This window comes from Amblyraja radiata, chromosome 24 (genome assembly GCF_010909765.2).
Source record: "Amblyraja radiata isolate CabotCenter1 chromosome 24, sAmbRad1.1.pri, whole genome shotgun sequence".
Classification (NCBI taxonomy): Eukaryota; Metazoa; Chordata; class Chondrichthyes; order Rajiformes; family Rajidae; genus Amblyraja; species Amblyraja radiata.
Window position 1 is genome coordinate 4,508,270 of NC_045979.1, and position 22,394 is coordinate 4,530,663.

The 22,394-nt window shown below is 45.9% G+C and overlaps 1 protein-coding gene across 10 annotated transcripts in view; it reads right to left on the reverse strand.

Annotated features, from left to right (window-relative positions):
• Positions 1 to 22,394, reverse strand: part of magi3 (membrane associated guanylate kinase, WW and PDZ domain containing 3) — a 138,856-nt gene that overhangs the window by 59,001 nt on the left and 57,461 nt on the right. For all 10 annotated transcript variants that reach the window (XM_033042298.1, XM_033042301.1, XM_033042297.1 and 7 more), the window contains exons 2-3: positions 3,726 to 3,842; positions 1,466 to 1,585 (exon numbers count right to left, since the gene is read on the reverse strand). In XM_033042298.1, coding sequence (XP_032898189.1) covers positions 1,466 to 1,585; positions 3,726 to 3,842 — 237 coding nt within the window. The remainder of the gene's footprint in view (positions 1 to 1,465; positions 1,586 to 3,725; positions 3,843 to 22,394) is intronic.

Genomic DNA, 22,394 nt, shown 5'->3' on the forward strand with positions numbered 1-22,394 from the left:
AATGAAAAGTGCAGCACAGTCACAAGCACTTCAGCCCACAATGTCTGTGCCAGGCTAAACAAACCTCAACTGCATGCACATGACCCATACCCCGTGATCCATTGCTTGCACTTCCATGTGTCCAGCTACAAGCCTCATAAACATCATTATCATATCGGCCTCCACCAGCATCCCTGGCAGCATGTCACCAACCACCCTCATGTCAAGCACATCTCCTTTAAAGTTTGCCCCTATCACCTCAAATCTATACCCCCCCCCCCCCCCCCCCCCCAAGTCAAACACATTTCTGTGAGAGAAATGTTCTGGCTCTCTATCTATGCCTCAATTTTATATACTTCTATCCGCATCCAACACTCCAAAGAAACCAATCCAAGTTTCTCCAACCTCCCAGTACTAATACACTCTAATCCAGGCAGTGTTTTGGTAATCCTCTTCTGCTCCCTCTCAAAATCATCAACATCTTTTGTGTAATGGCGCATCCAGAACTGCACACAATACTCCAGATGCAGCTCAACCAAAGTCCTATAAAGCTATATAATTACTGATCTTTATACTCAATGCCCCGGCCCATGAATTTCTCCTTTATCATTGTATCTACTTGTGTTGCCACTTTTAGGGAGCTTTGGACTTGAACATGAAGGATCTTTCCATTAACAGTATAGTTTTCCCTTGCATTCAGCCGCCCAAAGTGCAGCACCTCACGCTTGCACAAGTCCAAGCACACTGTTAAACTCCACATCCAGTCTGAATCATGGCCTTCCATCACAACACTGTCTTCTATTAGTAAGCCAGTTCTGAATCCATACAACCAAGTCACTGTGAATCCCGTGCACCTTAATCAACCTATGGGGCAACTTTATCATACGCCTTACTAAAACCCATGTAAAGAACATTCACCACCCTGTCCTCAGCGATCACCTTTGGCGCCTCCTAAGAAAACACAATCAAGTTAGCAAGACCTGCCATGTACAAAGCCATGCTGACTGTCCCAATTAGCCCTTTTTTAAATGGGCGCAAATTATATCCTGAAGAATCTTTTCCAGTAGCTTCCCAAATGAGGCACGCCAGCCTATAATTCCCTCACTTTGCTCATTTTTAAGATATAAATAAGGATTAAAATCAATTAATCCACTTCTATTTTTCCAAATGATATTACAGCCATTCTGTACCACGCAGTTCGGTACCGTAGCATATTTTTCCAAATCGTGTAAGATCCAATTACTCCTCTAATTCTTGCATGTGGTCTCCTTCAGACATTTCTTGATAACATTTGAAGCACCTTAAAAATATTTTATCATGATAAAGGGAATATATAAACGTAAGCAGCAGATTGTGAACAAGATTTTTTTCCCCCGGTTAAACTCAGGCAGTTGTGACATTTGTGTTTCATTACGAACTCCATCTATACTTTGAGCATTGAGCTCAGTAGCGTGCAACTGAACGAGGGGAGGACTTGGCAATTCACCATCAAACGTCCCGCTCTCCAATAGGGCTCCGCTGTCTTCTAGTGTTTTAAACTCTTCCAGAGAAATGAAGTTATAATCAACTCCTGGAACTTCACCATCCCGGGGTGGCCTTGTCGTGCCTGAAACAATAAAGAATAAAAGCAATGATGGAATGCATTGTAGATAGAAGTGGCAGTGGAACCTTCCTGTTCTACCATTTAATGAGATGACAAACACATTCATCCAATTCCCAAAAACCCACATTTGCTGCATATTCCTCAAGGTTTTACCTTAAAAAAAACTAAATTAATAATTGATTTAAGATCAATTGTCATTTGAAGAGCTTTGATCTGCAAAGAAAAAATTAGCATTTCCAGCATATTCCTCTGGTGCCCAATTCTAATCTTTCAGATTGGATATCTGAAACTGTATGGTTGGGGAATTTCAATCCTGGATAGCTTTGGTCTATCCTACTATTTCCCTGACTAATTTTAACATTTTGTAATCAGATTTGGGTTCCCTTGCAAAGGAAGGCAAGTTCTTTCTAAAGGGCCTGTCCCACTTTCACGACCTAATTCACGACCTTTATTACTCGTGGACATTTTTCATCATGCTCGAAAAACGCCCCGACCTCCTTGATGCCACGAGTACCTACAACTAGCATCACGACCTACCTACGACCTCGTGACGACCATGCTGCGAGTACGAGTCAAGGGCAAACTCGGCAGAGGTCGTGAATTAGGTCGTGAAAGTGGGACAGGCCCTTTACTGTGAAGCAACAAAATAACTCTGAAGCTGTATCGGCTCAGCATAAACACATTTGGAAATTATTTTCGGAGAATATTGAGGTGAACCAAATTTATTGATTAATGGAAAGACCTGTAACAGCATTATAATGGGATAGATCTGTTTTTGAATGACATTAATTTACACCATCCCTTTCATAGCCAATGAAGAGTTTATGAATTGTAGTCACCATAGTACAAGGGGAACATGGCAGACAATTTGCAAACAAACTACAACACAATGCCATGTTTACTGAGCAATCCTAATCCACACCCAGTAACAACCAGGAAAAAATGGCCCATTTATTCCTTGCCTTCAGTCCATTAACCAAGCCTCAATCCACACTAGTACAATGAAACCAATACAGTTTGCTCTAATGTTGCTCTAATCGGCACAGTGGCGTAGTGCTAGACCTACTGCCTTACAACACCAGAGACCCGGGTTAATACCTGACTATGGACGCTGGTCTGTCCAGAGTTTGTACATTCTCCCTGTGACCTGCGTGGGTTTTAGACAATAGACAATAGGTGCAGGAGTAGGCTATTTGGCCCTTCAAGCCAGCACCGCCATTCAATGTGATCATGGCTGATCATCCCCAATCAGTACCCCGTTCTTGCCTTCTCCCCATATCCCCTGACTCCACTATTTTTAAGAGCCCTATCTAGCTCTCCCTTGAAAGCATCCAGAGAACCTGCCTCCACCGCCCTCTGAGGCAGAGAATTCCACAGACTCACCAGTCTCTGTGAGAAAAAGTGTTTCCTCGTCTCCGTTCTAAATGGCTTACTCCTTATTCTTAAACTGTGGCCCCTGGTTCTGGACTCCCCCAACATCGGGAACATGTTTCCTGCCTCTAGTGTGTCCAAGCCCTTAACAATCTTATATGTTTCAATGAGATACCCTCTCATCCTTCTAAATTCCAGAGTGTACAAGCCCAGCCGCTCCATTCTCTCAGCATATGACAGTCCCGCCATCCTGGGAATTAACCTTGTACTCCCTCAATAGCAAGAATGTCCTTCCTCAAATTAGGGGACCAAAACTGCACACAATACTCCAGGTGTGGTCTCACTAGGGCTCTGCACAACCGCAGAAGGACCTCTTTGCTCCTATATTCGATTCCTCTTGTTATAAAGGCCAACATGCCATTCGATTTCATCACTGCCTGGTGTACCTGCATGCTTACTTTCATAGTAAGATTTTCTCCGTGATCTTCAGTTTCCTCCCACACTCCAAAGTCGTACAGGTTTGTAGGTTAATTGGCTTGGTATAATTGTAAATTGGCCCTATTGTGTGTGGGATAGTGTAAGTGTGCGGAGATGGCTGGTCGGTGTGGACTGGGTCGGCCGAAGGGCCTGTTTACGCGCTGTATCCATAAACCAAACTAAACAGTCTGCTTCCATCATATTGAATGTCCAAATATACATCCATTGCTTCTCGACTGTTCTACTCAAACTCTAAAGGAACTCCAGTGTGCCCTTTTCACTCACACACACTTACATGGGATTGTTCGCAGGTACAAGTTATCCCGGATCACCTGCTGCAGTTGGTGGTCCACCGACCCCTTCTGGAACTGCAGGCTGAGGTAGTGACGAAGCTCCTTGTTTATTATCCTGCCTGTTTAAAACAAAATACCTTCATTATTTTAATTGTCATCTATTAGACAGTAGGCAAGGAAAGGATGGTCTGAAGATACCAATTATTTCCCTCAATATAGAACCATCTAACCATGGGTTCAATGGATTTCTCACACGGAACAGACTACATTATTTATAACACCAAGTGCCTTCATTAAAGTTTAATATTTCTACTATTAAAATGTCACCATTTAAATTTGATTTTATCAGTATGTGAAGCGACCATAAAAACGTTGTTCTGATCTTCATCCTCACAGACAGCAGACCAGTCATACACTAGAACAACTGGACACATTGACACTGAACAGCCCTTTCACGAATAAAACGCGTTAACTGATGGAAGGAGGATACCGAGGTCGTTTTAATAAGATAGCATTGCACTCTGTCCTGCCCAACGGCACAGCGTCTATCACAGAACACGTCCACGGGCAGATAGGCGAATGTCATTGTCAGTCGCTTCAACGCGGCAGGTGAGTGAATAGCTCGTCTTGCAGACTCCCTCCTCTTTGTCCCCCATTTTCCCTTCAATCCCCAAATGGCCTTTCAATCGCACGTACTCACCTCTCTGGGACAGGTCATGGGTTGCTTTCAGCTAACATTCGCGGACATGCATCGTTTTTAAATTAAATTCTCAGCCTCCTTCAAACGTCCTGCATCAGAAGATCCTGCAACAGCATGTTTGTTGTATCTTCGTGCAACAAAGCTGCACAACAAACGCCCGGGGGTTTGGAGCAAAGAGAGCTCCTCTATAATCTTTGGTTTGGAGTCCCCCCCCCCAATGACCCTGCCTGCCACCGGGCAGCGAAGCGCAGATTCAATGCAGTTCACTCAACAGCGGCCATCGGGCAGACGGGCAAGCTCTGCAAACTGGCTTCCAGGATAGCGTAAAAAAAAGCAGCAGCTTCCCTTTCAAGGGACCAAGTCTGCACCACCCCTCCTGACGTATTGGCGTCCCGGGATCGAGGATTATACAGCAGGACGCAGGACGTCAAAGGATGGCAGCGAAGTGCAATCCTCCTGCTGACGGACGCATCTTGTACATGCGCTGCCAAACGCGTTGTTACAATCGCGTCTCATTGTGTGCACCTACTATTCGGCGCAGCCCCAGATTCCAACACCTGAAATCGGGCTCAAATGATCGGAGGTAGACAAAAAATGCTGGAGAAACTCAGCGGGTGCAGCAGCAGCATCTATGGAGCGAAGGAAATAGGTAACGTTTCGGGTCGAAACCCTGAGGGACATTTCCTTCGCTCCATAGATGCTGCTGCACCCGCTGAGTTTCTCCAGCATTTTTGTCTACCTTCGATTTTCCAGCATCTGCAGTTCCTTCTTAAACGCAAATGATGCGTTTGTCGCCCTTGCGGTAATGAATGGGGTTTATGCTCGCCACCACCACCACTACTACTACTACACTGAATAAATGTGATGTGTTTAGCATGCACCACACGTCAGCCTTGAATAAAGAGTAGGCTGCCGGAGAACGTCGTTGTTGTATCACCGCTGTTGTAACAAAAAAAGCAACCCCCCCGCGTCACATAAACGTGTCTGCCACACCACGTCCTCCTCCAAACCCATTGAAGAAACAAGACCGTCTGCAATTAGTCGAACTAGATTCATCCCGCTATCTTTTGGTGAATTTGCACTGCACCTCTTCAAAGACCGAGGTGTAGCAATCCGGTTTGCCGAACGTAGGGAAATTGCAGATGCTGGAAAATCGAAGGTAGACAAAAATGCGTTGGAAAGGGTGCAGGAGAAATGCTGGAGAAACTCAGCGGGGGCAGCAGCATCTATGGAGCGAAGGAAATAGGCAACGTTTTCAGGCCGAAACCCTGAAGGAAATAGGCAACTTTGCCTATTTCCTTCGCTCCATAGATGCTGCTGCACCCGCTGAGTTTCTCCAGCATTTTTGTAGTCTGCACCCTTTCCAACGCATTTTCGCGCTGCTGCCAATCTAGCAGACGGACACACGACCAAGGTGAATGCACAAATCCCGAAGAAAAACGGCCGATTTAAAATAAAATATAAATATTTCGTCGTATTTAAACGTATTTCCGTCGTGTGAACTGTATCAAGTAAATCCCATTCATTTGACAACATTACAGATTTAATGTTCATATTTTACAATTCACAAATTATTAAAAGGTAGAATCAAAACCAAATGCGTGTTATTCACTGATGCCACATCTCACTGCAAAGTCCCTCATTCAGCCAGGTGCTGTTCAAGCCTCAGGGAACTAATGGCTTCACAATTGCAAGCTGCCCAGTACTTGCACTAAATGACTTGATGTAACCGCTCACAAGAAGATGCCACAATCACTACACGTGTGGATTTCCTGTTAATCATATCTCATACTAGTATTACATAGACACAAAATGCTAGGGTAACTCAGCGGGACAGGCAGCATCTCTGGATAGAAGACAGAAGAAGGGTCTTGAACCGAAATGTCACCAATCGATGTTTACAGTGTAGGCAAAAGTGCTGGAGAAACTCAGCGGGTGCAGCAGCATTTATGGAGCAAAGGAAATGGGCAACGTTCCGGGCCGAAACCCTTCTTCAGACTTACAGTGTACTATTCTGTTATGCTGCAGCAAGTAAGAATTTCATTGTTCTATCTGGGACATTTGACAATAAAACACTTTCTATCCAGAGATGCTGCTCGTCCTGCTGAGTTACTCCAGCAGTTTCTGTCTACGATGTAAACCAGCATCTGCAGTTCCTTCCTACCCGCACTAATATTGTTCTCTTTATTAATAGTTGTGTTTTCATCTCATAGCACCAACCCCCAAATGCATCCCCCAAATGCATTTACATGCTGTAGGTTGAAGGGTAGGAGATGATTTGTTCTGAGCAAGGAGACCAGTCATTTAGGTCAGCTTCAAGCCCAGGTCGAATTCCGAGCATTACAAATAGCTCACACAAGATGGATTTCTCCCAGGTTACCAAAAGCAGCATTCAAAATAAGAATCACATATCCTGAGGGACACCAACCAAAATCAGGCTATTGTGGGTTGGTGCAAGCCCAATTTGATATAATTTCTATTCCAGGGTACGTAACGGGAAAGTGAGTTTGTCCCAGTGATGAAGTAAAATGTCATGTGTAGGAAAGAACTGCAGATGTTGGTTTACACCGAAGATAGACACAAAATGCTGGAGTAACTCAGCAGGGCAGGCAGCATCTCTGGAAAGAAACGTGGCCCATTCCTTCTCTCAAAAAATGTCACACTCAGTACCCAATTTGGAAGGCATCTTGGAGTTGGTCGTTGTGCTTTAGCTTCCAATATCCTTCTCGAGTGCACTTTAGGCGCTGCTGTCGAAACAGCCTTGTGAATGAGCAGCTGTGCATTTTATAGATGACTCACAGTGCAGCCACGGTGCTCCCCCAGAGGAAATGAATGTACACTTTGCTCCTTTAGACAAAGCTGTACACATCCAAGCAAGCTGAGTATTCTAAACTCCTGACGTGCGTTTTACATGATGCCGTCCATGGCAATCCCCAGGGTGTTGATGGGGTAGTCAATGGCAACAGTGCTCCTAAATGCACAGGATAACATACTGGTGAATCCCTACTGCAACCTCCAAGTTACAGACACCCATCCAATGGATGTCTTCATCGTATCTCCGTCCACACCGCGGCATAACATCGAGGAGTTGTCGGCCTTCACTGGAGACCGACTTTTCAGAGCTCAAACGCGGGTGCCTACGGGACATATCGCGGAGCCCATGATCCCTTTGCCAAGGATCTACTTCGGAGCTCCAACTTTGGGAGCTTGTGGACTTTAACATCACGGAGTCCACGGTCTCTGGTCAGAGACCGACTTCAGGAACTCTATGCCGCAGGAGCTTCGATCGCCCCGACACATTACGTGGTCGTGTGACTTGCTTTTTTTTTCATATGGCTATAGTAATTCACATATCACTGTACCTTAACTGGTATATGTGACAATAAAAGACCTTTGAAACCTTTGAACTAGATATCATTCCCACTGTCCATATCCCCACTAATGTTGATGTTATTTGTAAATTTACTAACAACGTTAACTCCAATTCTCTATCGTACGCAACAAGCAACAGTAGACCCAGCACCAACCCCCAGGGTGCTCCTCGGGCCACAGGCTTCTAATCAGAAAAAACAACCTTCCACACCTATTCTGACTCCTTTCTCCAAATCAATGTTGAATCTAATTGGCGAGCTCGCCTTAGATTCCATGTGATACAATCTTCCAGACCATCCTACCATACAGGACATCGCCGAAGGCTTGATAAAATCCATATGGATAATATCCAAAGCTTGACACTTATCCATCCTCTTGGTGACCTCTTCAAAAAACTCTGATCAGATTAGTGGGACACGATTTCACGCACGAAGCCATGCCTATCCAAATGCTAGTAGATCCTGCCCCTAAGAATCCCCTCCAACACTGTTCCCACAACTGATATCAGGTTCATTGGCCTGTGGTTCCCTGGCTAGTCTTCGCTCCGATTCTTAATGAGCAGTACATAATGCCCCTGTCCCACTTAGGAAACCTGAATGGAAACCTCTGGAGACTTTGCGTCCCACCCAAGGTTTCCGTGCGGTTCACGGAGGTTCTCGGAGGTTTTTGTCAGTCTCCCTACCTGCTTCCACTACCTGCAACCTCCGGCAACCACCTGCAACCTCCGGCAACCGCACGGAAACCTTGGGTGGGGCGCAAAGTCCCCAGAGTTTTCCGTTTAGGTTTCCTAAGTGGGACAGGGGCATTAGCTACCCTCCAGCCTTCCAGAACCTCATCAGTGCATAAAGATGATGCACATATTACAGGCAATGTTAGTGGTCATTGAGGATTTCAATTTGCAGGTAGACTGAAGATCAGGATGGTACAGGATCCCAAGAAAAGGAATTTGCAGAATGCCTACGAGATAGAGCAGCTTGTCAGCGAGCCTACTAGGAAAAATGCAATTCTAGATTTGGTATTATGTAAATGAACAGATTTTATTTGGGAGCTTTAGGCAATGAAACCCCGAGGAGGCAGTGACAATACATAACTTGATTTACCCCAGAAGAGAAATTGATCTGCCAACAGTCATAAAAACACAAAATATGCAACATGAAAGTCGTCTTCTTCTTCTTGCGAATGAAACATAAATAAATAAACTAAAGTTAGATGTCAAGCCAGGTATTGAGCAGCAGGTTGTTGTCTCTGCGTCAATGTCAATCTACTCCACCACCTACCAAGGCCCCTCCTTTCAACATCTCCACTGACCTCCTTACCCCTCCTCCACACTGCTTCCTCTCCCAGTTTGACCTGGTCACCCCTACTGAAATCTCCAAACTCATCAGCTCTTCCAAACCCACTACCTGCTCCCTCGACCCTCTCCCCACTCCCCTGCTGAAGTCCTGCCTTCCCGTTCTCACAAAGAAATCATCTCTCACAGTCCACCATGAAGCTTACAAACTCCACCTCACTGCCTACAAAGATGCCTTCATTGCTGCAAAATCTGCCTACCTCTCCTCCATATTCACCGACCCCTGCCTTAACCACAGAACCCTCTTCTCCACAGTGGGCAACCTCCTCAAGCCTCGAGCCAACACTCTCCCTACCTCTACTCCGGATCTCTGCAACTCATTCCTCCACTTTTTCGCTGACAAAATCAGCACCATCTATCAATCTTTATCCCCTGTACCTGACTCCCCAGCATCTACTCCACCACCTACCAAGGCCCCTCCTTTCAACATCTCCACTGACCTCCTTACCCCTCCTCCACACTGCTTCCTCTCCCAGTTTGACCTGGTCACCCCTACTGAAATCTCCAAACTCATTAGCTCTTCCAAACCCACTACTTGCTCCCTTGACCCTCTCCCCACTCCCCTGCTGAAGTCCTGCCTCCCCGTTCTCTGCCCCTACCTCACTAATCTCTTCAACTCCTCATTGTCCCAAGGAATTGTCCCCTCCGCTTTCAAAACTGCTGCTGTTACACCAATCTTAAAGAAACCTGGTCTTGATCCCTCCTCTCTCATTAACTATCGCCCAATCTCAAACCTCCCCTTTCTTTCAAAAACCCTGGAGCGTATCGTCGCGTCACAACTTCATTCCCACCTCCTCGCGTATAATCTATTCGAACCCCTCCAATCTGGATTTCGCCCCCTCCATAGCACAGAAACTGCTCTCCTCAAAGTCTTCAACGACCTCCTCACCTCTGCTGACACTGGTTCCCTCAACATCCTCATCCTCCTCGACCTGAGTGCGGCCTTCGATACCGTGAACCATAACATCCTGCTTACCAGACTTAAAGACCTTGGCATTGAAGGTTCTGCACTCAGCTGGCTCCGTTCCTACCTTTCCAACCGATCCCACTTCATCTCTCTCCATAACCACACCTCTGCTACAGCCACTGTCACTCAAGGCGTTCCCCAAGGCTCTGTTCTCGGTCCCCTCCTCTTCATCACCTACATCCTCCCCCTTGGTCATACACTCCGTCACTTCAAACTGGACTTCCATTGCTATGCTGATGACACCCAGATCTATCTCAGCACCAAGTTCCCCCACCACCCCCCTCTCTCCCATATCAACTCCTGCCTGTCAGCCATCAAATCTTGGATGCAACTCAACTTCCTTAAATTAAACAGTAACAAAACAGAATTTCTCCTCATTGGCTCCAAATCAACACTTACCAAAATTAACAACCCCACTCCCACTATTGACGGCACCACTGTCTCCCCATCTCCTCAGGCCCGCAACCTTGGCGTGATCTTTGACTCAACCCTCTCCCTTGAGCCTCACATCCGCCATGTTGTCAAAACATCATTTTTTCACCTCCGCAACATTGCCAAAATCAGACCCTCTCTCACACCCCCGCTGCTGAAAGACTCATCCATGCCTTCATCTCCTCCCGACTGGACTACTGTAACTCTCTTCTCTTTGGCATTAATTCCAGCAACATCAACCGACTCCAACTGGTCCAGAATGCAGCCGCCCGACTCATTACCCACACCAAATCCTGGAACCACATCACCCCAGTCCTCAAAGAACTTCACTGGCTTCCCATTTCCCACCGGATCATCTACAAAATCCTGGTCCTCACCTACAAAGCCCTCAACCACTTGGCCCCCCCCCCCTTATCTCACTGACCTCCTCTCCCCCTACCAACCCTCACGGTCCCTCAGATCCATTTCAGCCGGTCTCCTCTCCATTCTGAAATCCAACCTCTGCACTTGGAGACAGAGCCTTCTCCAGGGCAGCTCCCAGGCTCTGGAACTCCCTCCCACAATTGATCCGAACTTCTGAGTCCCTCACCATTTTCAAGTCCCGCCTCAAGACCCATCTCTTCACCTCTGCATACCCTTAGTCCCATGTCCCCCTCCCCTTTGCATCTCTGTCTTACTGCTCTATTTTGTTTTGTTCTTGACTCACCATGTAAAGCGACTTTGAGTCCTTGAAAAGCGCTATACAAATAAAATGTATTATTATTATTATTAATGTCTGCCAGGCCCTGAGCTCCATTTGGTGGGTGGTAGAGCGGGCACCCAGAGATGACATGGTTGACTGTCTGTTGTTCTGCTCCACATTCACAGGCTGGGCTCTGGCGGAGCCCCCATCTCCACATGCTGTGGAAATTAAAGTGACGAGTGGATTGGGAAAATGCAAAGACTGTGGGGGAGGGGGAGGTGGGGGGAAAAAGTCACCACGACAGAAGGGGGAGGAGTTGTACAGTTTGATAGCCACAGGGAAAGAGGATCTCCTGTGGCGTTCTGTCCTGCATCGTGGTAGAACCAGTCTGTTGCTGAAGGTGCTCCTCAGGTAGACCAGTGTGCCATGGAGGGGATGAGCTGTATTGTCCAGGATGCTCCGCAGTTTGAGGAGCATCCTCCCCTCCAAGACAACCTCCCATGAATCCAACTCCGCCCCCAGGACAAAGCCAGCCTTCCTGATGAGTTGTGTTCAAGAAGGAACTGCAGATGCTGGAAGATCGAAGATACACAAAATTGCTGGAGAAACTCAGCGGGTGCAGCAGCATCTATGGAGCGAAGGAAATAGGCGACGTTTCGGGCCGAAACCCTCCGTCTGGAGAAGGGTTTCGGCCCGAAACGTCGCCTATTTCCTTCGCTCCATAGATGCTGCTGCACCCGCTGAGTTTCTCCAGCAATTTTGTGTACCTTCCTGATGAGTTGTTCGCCGATTGAAGGAGAGTCCGTCAGGGAGCAGGGGGGGGGGAGGGTGGGCAGACGCCCCACCATCAAATCTATTAAAATACAGGTTTAGCTCGTTGGCCCAGTCCTGATTGCTTTCCCTCCCCAGGCCACTGGTGTTCTTGGAGCCTGTAAGTAGTCGTCCTTGCCCTGCCTCAGCCTCGCCTTCAGGTCTTTCTGCACCCGATTCACCTCCTCCCTGCCACCATTCCTGAAGGCCATCTTCTTCTGGTAGAGAAGGGCCTTCATGTCACTGGTGACCCAGGGCTTGTTGTTGGGGAAACAGTGAACAGTCTCCTCAGGGACAACGTTATCCACACAGAACTTTTACATTGGCAGGTCCAATGTTTTCATATCCCTGGTGGACAGTCAACAGCAGAAGCTTCAGCAGAACAAAGCAAGGGATGTTTCATATCCCTGGTGGAACGGGTAGTGTCCAAAGTCACGTGGTTGAAATCCCCCGAGATAGTGATGAAAGCAGTTGGGTGCTGTTTCTGGAGTCTCGCGGTGACTGTGACCATATGATAAAATTCAACCTATAGTTACCACCACCAGATGGCGCTGTACATGGCAGCCTCGCCAACAGCCTGTCTTGCCTTTTTCTTCTTTTGCTGTTTTGGTCTGTGTTTACTTGTATGTTTTTAGTGTACTTATAGTTTTTATATTATGTGGCGTGGGGGTTGGGGGAAACCTTTTATCTCTTTCCTCAACAGAGATGTGACTGTCATCGTATCTCCATCCGCACTGCGGCTTCAACATCGTGGAGCTGGCGGTCCCTTTGTTAGGGATCGACTGCAGGAGCTCCAACCGCAAGAGCTCCAACCGCAAGAGCCCTGATCGCGGTAGCTTCGATCGTCCCTATGCGGGAGCTTCGATCGCCTCAACTGCAAAAGTTTTGATTGCCCCGACCGCCGGAAACAAGAGAAAATAAGGTATTTGCCTTCCATCACAGTGGGGAATCTGAAGTCACCAAAAAAACCCCAAGATGGACGTGCTGCCTGCATTGGTGAGGACTTGGAGGGATGCTGTGATCTCGGTGTTTTGCGGGGACATGGCTCCATGAGGACATCCCGGAGACTAGTGCTTTCTGGCTGTTCTGGGGCGGACAGGGACTGCAGGGGGAGTGACAGTGGTCAGTACAACTCTGGCCACACCACGGTGAAGGAGCGTGTGTGTTCTCCGCTTATGTGTGCCTTGGGGATTCTCACACGGCGTTGTGGTGGCTATTTAAGTGTATGTTTAATTTTTATGTGGTTATGTATCTTGTTGCTTTTTTGTATGCCTGTTGGCAATCAACTTCCTTGTGTTTACATACCTGGCTAACAAATTAATTACAATAGTTTGAGAGGGTGAAGATGAAATCACACGTCAGTATTGCTGTTGAGTAGAATTAGCGAGAGAGGCATGAGAGAGGAGCTAGTTAAAGTTGATTGGAAAGCAACCCTAGCAGGAATGACGGTGGAGCAGCAAAGCCAGGAGTTTCTGGGAATATTACTTCGGAAGATAGTTTTATCCAAAAAAGGAAGAAAAATTCTAAGACGAGTTGGCTGACAAGCGAAGTCAAAGACAGCGTAAAACTAAAGAGAGGGCATCCAATAGTGCAACGATTAGTGGGAAGCTGGGGCTTTGGGAAGCTGTAAAAACCTACAGAAGGTAACTATAAAAGGCAATACCGGGAGAAAAGATTAAATATAAAGATGAGCTAGCCTATAATGTAAGAGGATAGCAAATGTTTCTTCAGATGTATAAAAAATAAGGGGCAAGATTAGACATTGGACCATTGGAAAATGATGCTGGAGAAGTGATAATGGGGAATAAAGAAATGGCAGATGGATTGAATCTTATAGAAACATATAAAATTATAAAAGGACTGGACAAGCTAGATTCAGGAAAAATGTTCCCAATGTTGGGCGAGTCCAGAACCAGGGCCACAGTCTTAGAATAAAGGGGAGGTCATTTAAGACTAAGGTGAGAAAAAAACATTTTCACCCAGAGAGTTGTGAATTTGTGGAATTCCCTGCCTCAGAGGGCAGTGGAGGCCAAGTCACTGGATGGATTTAAGAGAGAGTTAGATAGAGCTCTAGGGGCTAGTGGAGTCAAGGGATATGGGGAGAAGGCAGGCATGGGTTATTGGTAGGGGACGATCAGCCATGATCACAATGAATGGCGGTGCTGGTTCGAAGGGCCGAATGGCCTCCTCCTGCACCTATTTTCTATGTTTCTATGTTTCTAATAAGTTTTTTGGGTAGTCTTCACAGTGGAATTTGTGCCTGAAATTCAATAGTCAGGGGACGGAAGTTAGTGGAATAGCTATTACAAAGGAGAAGGTGCTTGGGAAGCTGATAGGTGTAAAGGCGGACAAATCACTTGAACCAGATGGACTATACCACAGGGTTCTAAAAGCAGTTGCTTTAGAGATTGTGGAGGCATTCGTGATCTTTCGAGAATCACTAGAGTCAGTAGTGGCACCAGAGGGCTGGAAAATTTGCAAATGTTACTCCTCAGTTCAAGAAGGGAATGAAGCAGACGTGTGGAAACTATCGGCCGGTTAACCCGACTACAGTGGTTGGTAAGATGAGCCCATTAGAAAGGATGAGGTTTCCTAGTACTTCGAAGCACATGATAAAATAGGCTGAAGTCAACATGGTTTTGTGATTTGTTGGACTTTTGTGAATCTGGTGGAATTCTTTGAGAAAGTATATATAGCAGGATAGACAAAGGAGAGTCAGTGGATGTTGCTTACTTGGATTTCCAGAGGGCCTTTATTTAGGTACCACATATACGAAGATAGGGAAGATACTAACATGGATAGCAGGTAGACACAAAATGCTGGAGTAACTCAGCGGGACAGGGAACACCTCTGGAGAGAAGAAATGGGTGATGTTTTGGGTCAAGACTGACGTCAGGGAAGTGGGCGGGACAGAGATATAATATAGTCGGAGACAGGAAGACTGGTGGGAGAACTGGGAAAGGGGAGGTGATTGGGAAAGAGGGAAAGCAAGGGCTATTTGAAGTCAGAGAAGTCAATGTTCAAACAGCTGCCCAAGTGAAATACGAGGTGCTATTCCCCCAATTTATGACCAGGACAGAAAGGTCAGATGGGGGCTGGGAGGGGGAGTTGAAGTGCTGAGCAACCGGGAGTTCAGGTAGGTTAAGACGGACTGAGCGGAGGTGTTCAGTGAAATGATCGCCGAGCCTGCGCTTGGTCTCTCCGATGTACAGAAGCTGACACCTGGAACAGCGGATACAGTATGGATAGCAGGTTGGCTAAATGGCAGAAGACAAAGAGTGGGAATATAGGGGGATTTTTCTGGTTGGCTGTCCGTGATTAGTGGTGTTCCGCAGAGGTCGGTGCTGGAGTTTCCAGTTGATACGAAAATAAGTGGAGGGGCAGGTAGTGTAAAGAAAGCAGGGACTCTGCAGAAGGACTTGGACAGTGTGGGAGGTTGGTCTAAGAAGTGGCAAAGTGTGCGGTTGTGTATTTTGGTAGTAGGAATAAAAGCAGAGACTATTTTCTAAATGGAGAGAGAATTCAGAAATTGGAGGTGCAAGGAGACTCGAGTGCTGGTGGAGGATTCTCAAAAGGTTAATTTGCAAGTTGAATTGGTAATAAGGAAGGCAAATGCAATGGTAGCATTTATTTCAAGAGGACTAGAATATAAAAACAGGAATGTAATTCTGAGGATTTATAAGGCATTGATCAGGCTGCATTTGAAGCATTTTTGGGCCCATATCTGAGGAAGGATGTGCTGGTATTGGAAGGGACCCAGAGGTGGTTTATGAGAATGATCTTAGGGATGATTGGGTTAATGTTAGATGAGTGTTTGACGGCACTGGTCCTGTACTCGATGGAGTTTAGAAAGATAAGAAAGAACCTCACTGAAATTTACCAAATACAGGTGCACAACCTTTTATCCGAAAGCCTTGGGACCAGACACTTTTCGTAATTCGGAATTTTTCGGCTTTCGGAATGGAAGATTTTTAGCGTAGATTTTAACGGCTGGCTCAGTGGTAGAGTGCTCGGCTCATATCCGCAAGGTCGCGAGTTTGCGCCTCGATCCCGGCAGTTACTCGATCGCGAGTTTGAGTCTTCAATGTAGTTTTTTCTTGCAGAATAGGAGAGAATAGGGAGGGTTAGGCTGGGATCATTCTCTGCGAGATGATCTTAGTGCGGGAGACAAGTGTAGGAGAGGTGTACTGACTGTGTGGGCAGAACGTTGGAAGTGATTGCCCACCATTCTCAAAAGCTGCTGTGTCTCCCTGTCCCTGGGATAGCAGGGGGCGATCAAACAGCACAATACCCCCCTCCCCCTCCAACTCCAGAGGAATCCGCTCCCCGATGGGTCACTACGGTGACAAGTGGCAGTTCGCCCACAGCCCGAGCTGCGCCACCCCAAGAAAAAGACGTACCTTGCACACCATCAGCTTCTGCCCCTACAGGGAGCGTGTTCCTCTGGAGTTGGAGCGGGGCTGGACTGGAGTTGCTGATCTGGGATCTCCATGCTTGCAGTGGGCCTGGGGGTCGGTGTCCCGATGAGGGGGCGCAGCTCGGGCTGTGGGCGAACTGCCACTTGTCACCGTAGCTGCCCATCGGGGAGCGGATTCCTCCTTCTAAATTCCAGTGTATACAAGCCCAGTCGCTCCATTCTTTCAACAGATGACAGTCCCGCCATCCCGGGAATTAACCTTGTGAACCTACGCTGCACTCCCTCAAATTTGGAGACCAAAACACAATACTCAAGGTGTGGTTTCACTAGGGCCCTGTACAACTGCAGAAGGACCCGTTTGCTCCTATACTCAACTCCTCTTATGAAGGCCAACATGCCATTAGCTTTCTTCACTGCATGCTGTACCTGCACGCTTACTTTCAGTGACTGATGAACAAGGACACCCAGATCTTGTTATACTTCCCCGTTTCCTAACTTGACACCATTCAGATAATAATCTGTCTTCCTGTTCTTGCCACCAAAGTGGACACCCTCACATTTGTTCACATTAAACTGCATCTGCCATGCATCTGCCCACTCACCCAACCTGTCCAGGTCACCTTGCATCCTCATAGCATCCTCCTCACAGTTCACACTGCCACCCAGCTTTGTGCCATCTACAAATTTGCTAATGCTACATTTAATCCCTTCATCTAAATCATTAAAGTATATTGTAAATAGCTGCGATCTCAGCACCGAGCCTTGCGGTACCCCACTAGTCACTGCCTGCCATTCTGAAAGGGACCAGTTAATCCCTAATCGTTGTTTCATGTCTGCCAAACAATTTTCTATGCATGTCACTACCCTACCCCCAATACCATGTGCTCTAATTTTGCCCACTAACCTCCTATGTGGGACCTTCTCAAAGGCTTTCTGAAAGTCCAGGTACATTACATTCACTGGCTCTCCCTTGTCCATTTTCCTAGTTACATCCTCAAAAAATTCCAGAAGATTAGTCAAGCATGATTTCCCCTTCGTAAATCCATGCCGACTCATGACTGAATGACAGAGTAGGCTCGATGGTGCAAAGATGTACTTAGCCAGCCCTGGGGATTTATCCATCTTAATGCGATGTTAACACTGTCAGCCTAGAATTCTGTGTTTGGGCCTCAGGATGACACTTGAACTCAATATTCCAGTTCAAAAAGACTGTTAGCCATTGAGCCAAAGATGACATGTAATCCCAAGTTATCCTTCTCTTCACTACAGGGATAAACTCCGAATCGATCTGAAAGTCAGTCTGTGTAAAGAGGGGCTTCTGCTCGCATCTTAAGCAAACGCATGGCCACATGCATCACCTTTGTGACGTTTAAACAATGCCAGTCACTTACCATCACGCACACTACCCCGTTAAAGAGTGCCACTGAGATTCAGCCCAGGGTTAACTTGGAAGAACAATGCCTTTGACAATCAAGTTAGAAATATTTGGTAACTATGGAAATGATGCAGTCATGCACATTGCTGGATTTGTATCGCCATCTAAAATCTGCTCACTGCCACTGGCAGACAATGCTGGGTCATCTGCACATGGTCACATAACCAGACTGAGGTGCATGTAGACCTAGCAAGGTCTCCTGTATGGTCATAAGGTCAGATTCCATTATTAATTGCTCTGGAAATTTCTGAAAATTTTAGAACAAGGTATTTATTTTTGAAAACAGATTCACATGTTAATGAATGACACTCCCTCCAAGTGGAACAATACATGGAATGCAATTCAAAATATGCAACCAGTCTGGTGAAAAGTTACCAAACATGCGCTGCACTATAAATGACTTGCGCGTGCTATATTCTTCAATCTTCAACTGAGAAATCCCACAACAAATATTCTACTGCCTGTGGAATGCCCATTAAACAGGAACAATAATACTTCAGGTACTATCAGGATCAATTTACATTTTTGAACATAGATAAACCTGCGCAAATGAAAAAAAAAAACAATATTCATTTTGCTAATTGGTAAACTGCAAATAATGATTTCTAACCTTTAGCACAGTTTCAAGATAAAAGTGTTTTGGGCGGCAAAGTGGTAGAGTTATTGCCTTACATCGCCAGAGACCCAGGGTTGATCCTGACCTAGGGTGCCATCTGTACAGAGATTGTATGTTCTCCTTGTCGTGCACTTGGGTTTTCTCCGGGTGCTCCAGTTTCCTCCCACATTCTACAGATGTGCAGGTTTGTGGATTAATTGACATTTTCACATTGCCCCTACTGCAGGATAGAACTAGTGTATGGGTGATCAGTGGTCGGCATGGACTAGGTAGGCCCAAGGGCCCATTTCCACGCTGTACCTCTATACTAAACTATAAGCCGAAAGTCGAAGTTTCCATTCTGAATATTTTCAATTGGCACCTTCTCCGCAAAAACTGCCACCAAAAGTTAAACAGAAATTCAAACTATTTCAGCCCAACAGTTTCGGGTCTCCAAAATTCTAATCAGACAGATTCAATATTTGTATCATTACTTCAAAATAAGACGCTGGAAATCTGTAACAAAAAACAGGGGATTAGAAATAATCAGGTCTGGCATCATCTAAGGAGAGAAAAATAAGGTTAATATTTCTGACCCATCAAAATCTCAATGGTGAAAACCCCCCAACCAATATCCCCGTTTCTCTATAGCTAGAGTGGAAAATGTGCAATGATTCTGTGATAGATCATTTTATTAAATATCTAATTTCATAATTGTACTATGTAGCAATAACTATGCAAAATATTCATATTGTTACATCAGTGTCTGTGAAAGGCTCAGACTTTCGATGGCTGGAAAGAGCGGATGCGTGGCTCAGTCAATTGTTGAAGCATTCCTGTGTCCAGAGCCGATGGCCAAGATGAATATACATCTGCAGGCACACGTGGGTGGCAAAGATCATGCAGTAGTTCATTGCTCACAGAAGCAAAATGGATGAAATATCCCCTGGGACAGGTGTTGTACACTCCTGACAACATCACAGGAGTCGGAATGAATCCTTTTTGTAAACTTCTGTCCACCCTGTTGTCATGACGTTGATTCACATATATAAACAATTCTTCAGAATTGGTACACAGTGATGCAGCAGGTAGAGCTGCTACCGAAGTGCCCGTCACCGTGCTGTGTCCTCTGATCAATCAATTGATCTCGCATTTGTCTGTAACAATGCAGTTACAAGCTCTCGGCAGCAAGTGGCAGCATAGAGCAGACTCATCTAGTCTTCCATCCTTTGGCAAAACATCACCCATTTACATTAGCGAGAGATCTGTACTGAGAGTAATATCTTAAAATAAAAACAGGCATTGGCTCAACTGCATCCTTCCAATAAATATGCACTGTTGAAGATAGATTTTGAGTTTAGGGGAGGGGTGGAAGAAGAGAATTGTTAGTGTGCTCCCATCAATTCAGGTTCAAGTTATCTCTATATTCACAGTGTGAAACTAATCACTATTTACCCAGGATATCTGCATTGAAGATCAAATCCATTAACTTCTGACTCAGAATTACTGCTGAGCAAATGATCAGCTGTCTATGCAATGGGCATAGTGCCAGGGAGAATGGTGCAAAGCAGAGGCTGCACACCCAGCTGTGAACATCAGTCGAGGAGAAAAATAGTTAAATGTCAGAAAATGGGGATTATAGCGCAAAGCAGCGGCAATTTTACATGTTAATGTACCTTCACATGAAAAGTTAATAGGATAGGCAAAGATCAAATCTATGCTGCAGTGTTTGGAAATACCATAGGGTTGAATAGAGTAGAGGTGGGTTTCACTTATATAGAAAGAATTGGAGCCAAGCCAGAAGAACTGACTCATGCACACAGTTCAAGAACAATACATCCTCGTCTTCAGAAACACTAGGTGACAGCATTAAAAATACATAAATTATAGGTTTCTGCATTCAACCTTGCAAACCTTTCATTTCCATGAATCAGTCATACAGCTGTTTACAAACTAGAATGTATTCCTTTTAAGTACTGAAAAATGTGTACCTTTTTGTTTTAAACAGCTATTGATTCCTGGGCCATGACATCTAAAGGCATGCCAAAAAGAAGCCAGAATGAAACGCTGTTCAAGGTACATCTACACAAGCAGAAAAGGCAGCTCAATCAGCAATTCAATGGCTCAGTGAACAGCACTCTTGCCCAGAATCCCCCCTGAAGGTAATGGGTTCAAGCACAAAATCTAAACTGACATCCCCTCATGCTTTACTGCCATAATTTGCCAAAACTGCCATGGGAGGTGCCATGATTTGAATGAGCTGTTCAAATGAAGATTCAGTACATTCAGGTGAATGTAAGACTTCCCGCTCAGCAACATCTCTGTCAATAATATTCCTCAGTGTGCGCAAGTTCCAAAACCAATGTCTGACCAATTCATGTTCTTCGTTTAGCTTAGTTTAGAGATACAGCGCAGAAACATGCCCTTTCAGCCCACCGGGTCCGCGCCGACCAGTGATCCCCGCACATTAACACTATCAATATTTGTTTTAATTTACCAAGCCAATTAACCTACAAACCTGTACGTCTTTGGAGTGTGGGAGGAAATTGAAGATCTCGGGGAAAACCCACGCAGGTCACGGGGAGAACGTACAAATTCTGTACAGACAGCACCCGCAGTCAGGATCGAACCTGGGTCTCCGGTGCTGCAGTCGCTGTAAGGCAGCAACTCTACCGCGCCACCATGTGCAGCAACTTTGAAGTAGTAAAGGGAACTGATGGGCAAGCTAAGATTTCCAAAAGAAATTTGATCAAAGGTCAAGAGTGTTTAATTGTCATCGTACTGAAAACAGAGCAATGAAGTTCTTACTTACAGCAGAATATTGGGTCTGTAAACACAGTACTTATAGATAGCAAGATAAACAAAAACAAAAAATCACAAAATTAAAAACCCCAATATTAGGGGGAAAAAAGCACAAAGTCTTAGTGCAACCACGGCAGTTCATAGTTTAGTTGGTGTTTGTAGTATTCAAGAGCCAGAGTATTATTGGGAAGCAGCTGTTCTTGAACCTGGAGGTCAGGGTTTTCAGACTCCTATACCTTCTTCCTGATGGCAGGAGTGAAATGGGAGTGTGGCCCGGGCGGTGTGGATCCTTGACGCTGGCTGATTTCAGAAGACAGCGCTTCTTGTAGATACTTTCGATGATGGAGAGGTCAGTATCCGCATCCAGCGCTTGTTCTAATCCCCTTAATTTGCTCGGCATTCGAGTTGCCGAATCAGGTTGTGGAGTAACCAGTCAATATGTTCTTTACCTGTAGAGGGCCAAGGGAGTATATGTCACTCGAGTTTAAAAGCAAGGATGTTCTGCTGAAGGTCGGACCACATTTGGAATATTGTGAGCCGTTCTGGGCCCATATCGGAGGAAGGATGTGCCGGTTTTGGAAGGTCTAGAGGAGGTTTACGAGAATGATCGCAGGTTTGATTGGGTTAACAATTTACTAGAAGGCAGGAGAATGAGGTTGAGGGGGAAAAATAGATCAGCAATGACTGAATGGCAGAGTAGATGCGATGGGTTGAACGGCCTAATACTGCCCCTATGTCTTATGACTTCTCCAACGCCGACTCATTGAAGACGACCGGCTCATGGATCCTCGGCTTTCCTCTTCTAAAGTCCTTGGTCCTACTGACATTGAGAGCAGGATGGTTGGTTTGGCATGTAACAGGCGATCGATATCCCTCCTATACTCTGACTTGACATTACCCATAATTCATCCAACAACGGTGGTGGTGTCGGTGAACTGAAAGACGGGATTGAAGCCGTGTCTGGTTGCACAGAGTCATGGGTAGAAAGTGAGTAGAGCAGGAGACCAAGCACACTGTTGTGAAGTGCCCCTACACTGACAGCTGAAGGAGGAAATGGTGTTGCCAATACAAACCGATTGGGGCCTGCTGATGTGAAAGTCAAAGTTCC